Source organism: Orycteropus afer, unplaced genomic scaffold (genome assembly GCF_000298275.1).
Source record: "Orycteropus afer afer isolate SDZICR_OR568_19922 unplaced genomic scaffold, OryAfe1.0 scaffold00323, whole genome shotgun sequence".
Classification (NCBI taxonomy): domain Eukaryota; kingdom Metazoa; phylum Chordata; class Mammalia; order Tubulidentata; family Orycteropodidae; genus Orycteropus; species Orycteropus afer.
The window spans coordinates 2,847,628-2,855,309 of NW_006921910.1; the positions used below are offsets into that span (position 1 = coordinate 2,847,628).

At 56.6% G+C, this 7,682-nt stretch overlaps 1 protein-coding gene across 1 annotated transcript; it reads right to left on the bottom strand.

The window, feature by feature from the left end:
• Positions 1-2,090: 2,090 nt before the first annotated feature.
• On the bottom strand, positions 2,091-7,631 carry DUSP7 (dual specificity phosphatase 7). Its single transcript, XM_007952042.2, has 3 exons — positions 7,133-7,631; positions 5,212-5,646; positions 2,091-2,398 (listed from the first exon to the last, which is right to left on the bottom strand). Exons 1-3 carry the CDS (start codon positions 7,629-7,631, stop codon positions 2,091-2,093), a joined length of 1,242 nt encoding a protein of 413 aa, XP_007950233.1.
• Positions 7,632-7,682: the final 51 nt, after the last annotated feature.

The following is a 7,682-nucleotide window of genomic DNA, read 5'->3' on the forward strand; positions in this document are numbered from 1 at the left end:
GTGTGACCTTGGCACACACGATGTCTTTGAACCTCAACATCCTGTCAAATAATTAGTAGGAGGCCACGGAGAAAGCCCTGATGCCCCCAACTTCCTATGTCTAAAGGAGAAGCGAAATACTAATGCTTCCACCCCAACCCAGCATTACCAAGGTGCTCCTTCCCACCTATGATGCCCCTCTGACCCTCAAAGCAAGTGTCCGGCAGACCCCACGCAAGACCAGGCCAATACCTCACACATAGGAGACACCAGACCCATCAATAGCACCCTCTCCTGATCTTCGCAGACTTCAAGTCTACCAGACACCATGACACATTTTAAAGAAAAAATAATATTTATTTGCAATATAAACAAAGTCCCGTTGCTGGTTCGGGATATATATATGTATGTGTATGTATATATATGTAGGGTCACAATTTTCCTTCATAAGATCATAAAGCAAAACTGGCCACCCTCTTGGCATACCCTCATTTACTAAGTCTGATGCATCTTTCTGGGTATTTCTTTTTAAAAATAAAAGAGAGAGAGAAAGAGAACCATGTACAGCACGGGAGCTTGTTGTCTACTTTCTCAACTGTGGCAAGATTTTACTCCGCTGCCCTAAAGAATCCCTGAAAACAACCCCTGTGAGGTAAGATGCAGTGGAGGGCAGAGTTTCCGTGGCCTCGCTCACATGCTGAGTGCTGGCTCCCTCAGGGACTCCCGCCCGACTGCTCACCCTCCCCGGGCCCCCAAGCAGTCCTAACACCTGCTAGAACTGAGGTTGGAGAAGGAACAAAAGTAGAGGAAGATAACGGAATCCGTGGCTTTGTTCTGTGGATGCTTGGAGTGGGGTTGAGTGGACAGAGCCACAAAGCCCTTCCACTTGTCCAAGGTGCCTCCCTGCATCCTCACCCCTCCTGCCCCTGCTTAGGGGTGGAAATGGGTGCAAGTTTCCTGGTAGCAGAAGGCATGGGCAAGATGAGAGCAGTACAGGTGTCCACGGGGAGAAAGGGGCTGAGAATGGGAGCGGGATCAAAGCAATGGCCAGTGGAAGGGGAAGGAACTAGAGAGGCAGGGCTGGGCCCCCACCCACCTAAGCTTACCCTGGCCACTGGGCCTCCACTCCCAGTTGCAAACAGAGAGAGAGAAAGAAGAAAAAAGAGGCAAAAGTAGTAGGTAGAGTATATAAAAGGGCCCAGAGCTCAGGCCCCCCTAGGGGCTAGGCCCAAGGGCTAATGCTACTGCTTGGCAGTCCCCCATGGCCCTACCTCCAGCAAGGCAGGGCCCCCACCTCCTGCCCCAGGAGTGGAAGATGGTGGGGAGGACAGAGAATGCAAAAGCCACCCACACAGCCCACCAATCACAACTGTAGCCATCATCGCAGTCAAATGCAGTGTCAAGTGGGTTGGGCTGAGGGTGGGAGGCATGGGCAGGACTGGTGTCCTACCGAGCCTAGAGAACGGCAAGCCGCCCCTTCCAGAAAGGCCTGCCGCAGAAACTGAGGCTTCACACATGTGCAAAATGCATTTGGTCAAGATCAACACGGGGTTTGTCTTTTCCATTAAAAACAAAAACAAAAAAAAACCACCAATAATTACTTTTTGAAATAAAAAAACAAAACGGAGGACGTTTCTCTCTCTCGCAGGATCAAGGGATGAAATACTGGTTTATACAATCCACTGTTGCATGTAGCCTGGAAATAACACTTTCCGTTAATAAAAAGAGAAAAATCAGAAGAGCTTGAACACTCTCTGTGCTCCAGGGAGCTTGGATTTACCTGTCAGAAGTAAAAAGTAAACTCAGGTTCGTGGATGTGTCTTTAAAAAATAGCCAAGTTGGCCGGGCCATCAGCAGAAAGGAGTGTCCTAGGGAAGGATGAGGCCCTGCTGGACCCCCAAAGCCATGTGTCGGACAGTTGAGGGCCTCTCCACAAAGTCCTGCAGATGAAGGCCTTGCCTGTGGGCTCTGCCCCCCACAGGATGATGAGTAAAGCTCGGCCACCTATCAGCCTGGGCTGCCGGACACAGATGATGTCTGTGGGTTCCTCAAGCCAGAGGCAACAGGCGTGGACCCTCCCACCTGGCGCTATGGAGGGCTGGGGAGGCGCCTCACGTGGACTCGAGCGTGTTGAGTGGGAACAAGTGGTGGTTGGTGGGCGTGGAGAAGTAGAGCTGCCCACTGGGTGTGTGGTTGTCACATGGGCTGCTTAGCCCCAGCGTCCGCTCAAAGTCCAGCAGCTGCCCCATGAAGTTGAAGTTGGGCGAGATGTTGGACTTTTTCCTCTTGACAAAGTCATAGGCGTCGTTGAGTGACAGGTTCATCTTCTGCATCAGGTAGGCCACAGTGACTGTCACCGAGCGGCTGATGCCTGCCAGGCAGTGCACCAGGACACCACACTTCTTGGAGCGGGCCTCATCTGAAACACAGGGGCATGGGTCAGAAGGGCATCTCCTCCAAGAAAGTTTCCCAAATGGGTGGACAGAGAGGCCAGAGCAGGTAGGGATGGGGTACAGAGGGTGGCATGGTTGTTGGCTGGTATTGCCTAACTCCTTCGGTGACCTGGCCATGTCCCATGCAGGTGGGGCAGCAACTTGGCTGTGCAGAAGCCATTGTCTAGTTTAGTTCAAAGTCACTGGACGTCCCTATACCTCAATTTCCTCATCTATAAAATGGGCCTTACTCAGTGCTCTTGTAAGAACCTGAGCCAAGTGAGGGCTCAACCAATGTGAGCTACTGTGATGATTATGGTCACTGCTGCTACTATTGCTGCTACAAATGTGTACTTTGGTGCCATGGGTGTCCCCTTCATCTTTCCCAGGTCACCTACACCATGGCTAGTAGGCTATTTAATAAATGGGGAAACAGACTCAGAGACACATTGATGAGCCCAAGGCCACACAGACTATACTCATAACTAGCAGCACTTGCTGTTGCCAGCCCATGCCCTGGGGGTGGGAGCTGAGTCTCCTGGGCAAGCTGCCTGGGAGGCTCCTCCAGAAGGGAGTGAGGGGCTAGGGCCTGCACTTGGCTTGACTGGCAAGTTCCCAGGGCCTTAGTTATCACTCCTGAAGGTGGATGATGAGTGTACTTCAGCCACCCGTCAGCCTGGGCTGCTAGGTTTCACATGCGGTTTGCTTAAAGTAGTGCCCACCCCACTTGCTAGACCTTCCCCAGCAGGCCCATGTGCCAGCGACATCTCCCACCACAGCCAGTCAAATTCTGCCAACTCTCCCTTCACCCTTCCAGGGCCGGTCATTCTCACAACCTGCTTCCCAGCCCTCCCGTTCCTCTGCCTGACATACAGTAGGACAGCACCGTCAACGTTGGTTTGCTTGAGCTACAGATACTCAGTTCTGTCTGTCATCTCCTCTCCCCTGGTCCCTGGAGCAGCTGCCTCTCTCTGTGCCATAGCTGTGCCAGGGACATGACCACCAAGAGGCAGAGGCAGCCCCAGAGCTCTTGAGGACCCCACCTCCCAAACTGCTAACCCACTGGGAGCCAGGCACACAGTCCGCACTCAGTGCTCTCCTCCAAGGTAACACACAAGCCCACCAACTGTTCCTCATGTGGGGCTCATTACTGCTGGCTAGGCAGAGCTTCCCCTCCCCATGCATGCCCCATCTAGGGGTCCCCAGGGCTAAACACATAGCTGGTGATGGCCTGTGGCTAAGGCTCTGGGGGTAGGACTAACAGTGGGGGAGACAGATGCTACCCCTTTGTGTGCAGCCCTGTGATCTCTGACCTTGAAATCTGGGGCGGGGGGGCGGGTAGAGACAAGCCTCCAGTGGTAACACACTAGGATACTGGGAACGCCCGGCCCTGAGACCCACTCCAGGACAATCCACAGTATAACCGCTTCCGTTGGTTTTATTTTTAGCCCTTGCAGGGTGTGACTGGGGGGAGGGGTTGCTGGTGCTGGATCCCGCCCCCCTGAGCCTTCTGGGCCTCGGTTCCTTCACTTGTCAAATGGGAATAAAGGTTCTCTACACCTCCGTCCTGGCTTGTTCCCTTGCCTTGGATGTGGAGGGGACTTTACAATGGATAAAGGGACCCACAAACTAGACTTGGCCCTGGAGAACTGGGCTCCCCTTTTCTACTCCTCTCCTTCCTGGGGTGGGGGGGCGGCGCCTGGGCTCAAATGATGAGGCAGCACCCATAGCCCTCTTGGCCCTGACATGGCAGGCCTGGGAAACTCAGGCAGTCCTGGCCGCAGCCCCTCCCCCAGGCCTCTGCTTCTTTCCTTCCTCCCAGCCAGGCACCTAGTTTTGGTTCCCAGTAAGCGGATGAGGCGGGGAAGCCTCCCACTTCCTGTTATTAAAGCTAACCCAGCCCAGCCGACACCAAAACGCCCTCCTCCAGACACAGCTGCCAGCAGGCCAAGGCTGCCCAGGCCACCATGCTCAGAGAAGCCAGGGTTTATCACTATCCTGATCCTGTGTGCCCTTCCCCGCACCCTGGGTGAAAGCTGGAGGCCAGGGGAGTGACCTGAAATCTACAAGCCTCTGGTTGGGCAAGGAGCCCACAGGATAGGAGGGCAGAAATGAGGTGTCTTAAGGAGCTCAGGTCAGGGGTAGGGGCCTGCCTCAGAGGGCTTGATGACAAACAGCAGGACTAGTGTTCTGGGAAAGACTTCCTCAACCTCCCCCACCTCCTCTGTGTACCCCTAATGCTGTGAGCAAGCTTCACAGACTACCAGGGGGAGATTTGGGGTACCACTGAGGCATTCTGGGTCCACATTTTGATAGCTGTTTGAGGCAGGCCTCTGGCTCCAGGGCCATCTATCAGCCTCTTCAGGTACACATTAAGGCCCAAAGAGGTTCTGTGACGGGTCCCATCCTAGAGAGACATGTGTGCTAAGGCATGATGCAGAGTGAGCGAGCCCCATGGGAGGTCTGTGAGCTGTGATGTTGCAGCTTGCTAAGCCTGAAACAGCATCAAAGCCAGAAAAAACACAAGATGGACCACACAGCCCATGAGGTGCTGGCGGCTGAAGAGAGCCCAGGACTCAGGGGATTGCTCAAGGCCCTGTCAGGTAGACAGCCTGAGGGCCTTGGTGATTCACAGAAGGCTTGGGTACACCCACAGGCACAAGTTGGCACATGCAGCGCACACACAGGCCTCAACAGGTCCAGAGGTGTCTAGCTGGGCTCAGGTGACAGGACACTAGAGTCCTGTGCACACCTTGACACACCTGCCCACCCACCCTGCCCATCACGTAGCAGCACCTACCAATGAAGCTGATGGCCTCAGGGAAGAACTGGGAGAGGTTCTGGCTCCAGTGGTCAGAGATGGGGATTTGCTTGTAGGTGAACTCGCCGCCGTGCTCAAAGGCATTGGGCAGGTTGGGCGTAACGTTGAGGATGTACTTGATGCCGTATTTGCCAAGCACATCCAGGTTGGTGGAGTCCTTGGCACAGCCAAGGTAGAGGTAGGGCAGGATCTGGACGGGGAAGGCTGGCTGGCTGGATGGCACAGGGCTGCCGTCCGACTCGGTGGCACTACTGGGCAGCTCTCGATCTGACTCGCCATCTGAGCAGTCAGAGCTGATGCGTAGGCCCCCAAGGCCCAGCACTGAGGTGGGCGGTGAGCCACTTGGTGAGGACGAGCTGTCCACATTGGTCTCGCAGTGCTCAGAGTACTCCGTCTGGAACTTGTTGAAACCACCTGTGGCCAGGGATTAAATGGGGACAGGGTGAGAGGCTGCCAATGCCCCCAGCCCAAATGTGCAGCCCAACACCAATGATGGCCAGGCCTTCCCATGTCAAGCACCACAACATCAATGATGGCCAACGTGGGTCATGCCAAGCCAAGTGTTCTCCACATCTACTCTATAAGCTACTTCACAAATGAGAAACTTAGGCCTCAGGAAGTGAGTAATGTCTCCAAGGTCCCATAGATGGTAAGCAATAGAACCAGGATCAAATCCAAGCAGCTGGAGTCCAGAGCTCCATATGCTTACCCATGTCACTTCAGGGCCCGGGGCCCTACCAGCAGTTTTAGGGCACATGAGGACAGGCCACAGCTCTGTGCTCAGCTTGCACCCATGGCTGCTCAGTAACTAAGTAGGTAATTGGTAAAGGAAGGCAGACAATCTTACCTGTGAGCCTATAAACCCCTCAGATGAAAACATGAGGTCTGAGCTGCACTGGGTCAGTTAGAGACAAGGAGGGCTTGACTCTCCTGAGAATCTAGTGCTGGTTTTCCCCATACACCCCAACCACAGTTAGGGAAGGAAGGTTGAAGGTGCTGGGTGGCCCCTTCCCCATTAGGAGAAGTTGGTAAAACGGATCCCACCTCCATCTCTCCAGAGGCCCTTCTTAGAACACAGGGTCTCCCAGCCGTTGGCTCACAGAGGGGGAGGCACACTTGGAGCTAGATAGGGACAGGGGAAATGGGGAGGGCTTTGGAGCTAAGCTTGGGCCCTGCGCCTGAGGGTGCCGCAGGCTTCCCCTCCCCTCCTCACCAGCCCGCCCCGCTGCCAGCGAGAGGCCATTTTGGAATGTTAATTGGAAACACCGGCTACAGACACTCGCCCCCTGGCGCCACCTCCTCCTTCCGCAAGATCCGGGGCAGCCAGGCTGGGCACCTGGGATATCCGACTAAGGCAAGGGGTACAACTGCCCCCTCAAGAGACTCCCAGAGACCGCAATCCTGGGTAGTGGGGGCCACATAGGGAATACCCGAAGTCCCCCGATACAAACGGTTGCCATGACCTGGGGACCGGATAGTGCCGTAAAAGGCGTGGTCCTGACCCTGGCCTTCAAGGAACGGGCATTCCAGTGTGGGGGAGCTGGACTTGGGGGCCTTGCTACCCTCGGATCCCAGAAGGCGACCCCTCCCTCCTCTGGGGTACTCAGCTTGCGTCTGGGCGCTGCCGTCACCCAGTCACCAGGAAAAAAAAGGAAAGCCCAGGCAAGGAAAAGTTTGTTCCGCCCACTCGAATCGTGCCGAGAAAGTGGGGGAGGGCAGAGGGGACCCCACGCTTGCCCAAACCTGCAGCGGGCTCTCGGGAGGAGGGATGCGGGTCGGGGCGACGTGGCGCCCAGCGAGTCAGGTCGAACGCGTAAGGAGGAAGGAGCCTCCAGCAGTGGCGTTGAGGAGATGCCGGGGAGCCCCGATCCCAGGGTGGGGGTCTCCGTGAAGCCCTCACCTTGGAGGTAGTAGGCCTGGCAGCCGTCGTCGCGCAGCTTCTGCAGGAGTAGGCCGAGCACCGAGGCGGGAGCGCCGGGCTCGGGCTGCCACTCGGCAGTGGCCTCGTCGTAGAGCAGCACGGTGGCCGCCTTGCAGCGCGTGGTGAAGCGCTCCTTGTCGGCGTGGTTAGGGATGATAGAGCGGATGGGCAAGTTGCCCTTGCGCAGGCGGCGAAGCATAAGGCCCGGGATGGCCAGGTTGATGGCTGTCTCGATGTGCGACGACTCGAAGAGCTCGTGCGGTCGGCAGTCGAGCAGCAGCAGCGACGCACCGCCGCGCGCCTCCAGCTCCTCCTGCAGCCACTCTGCGCTCTTGCAAGGCATGGCTCCCGTCACCGCACCCGCCCCAGACCCGGACCCCGCACCGGGTTCGGAGCCCGCCTCGGTGCCCCCCGTCGCCGCCGCCCCCGAGGCCGACATGTGCGCCCGCGCTGGGGGGCCGTGGAGCTGGTTTTTCATGGGGAGCGCAGGCGGCCCGGGGCCGGGGCCGGGCAGCCCTGCCCTGGGACC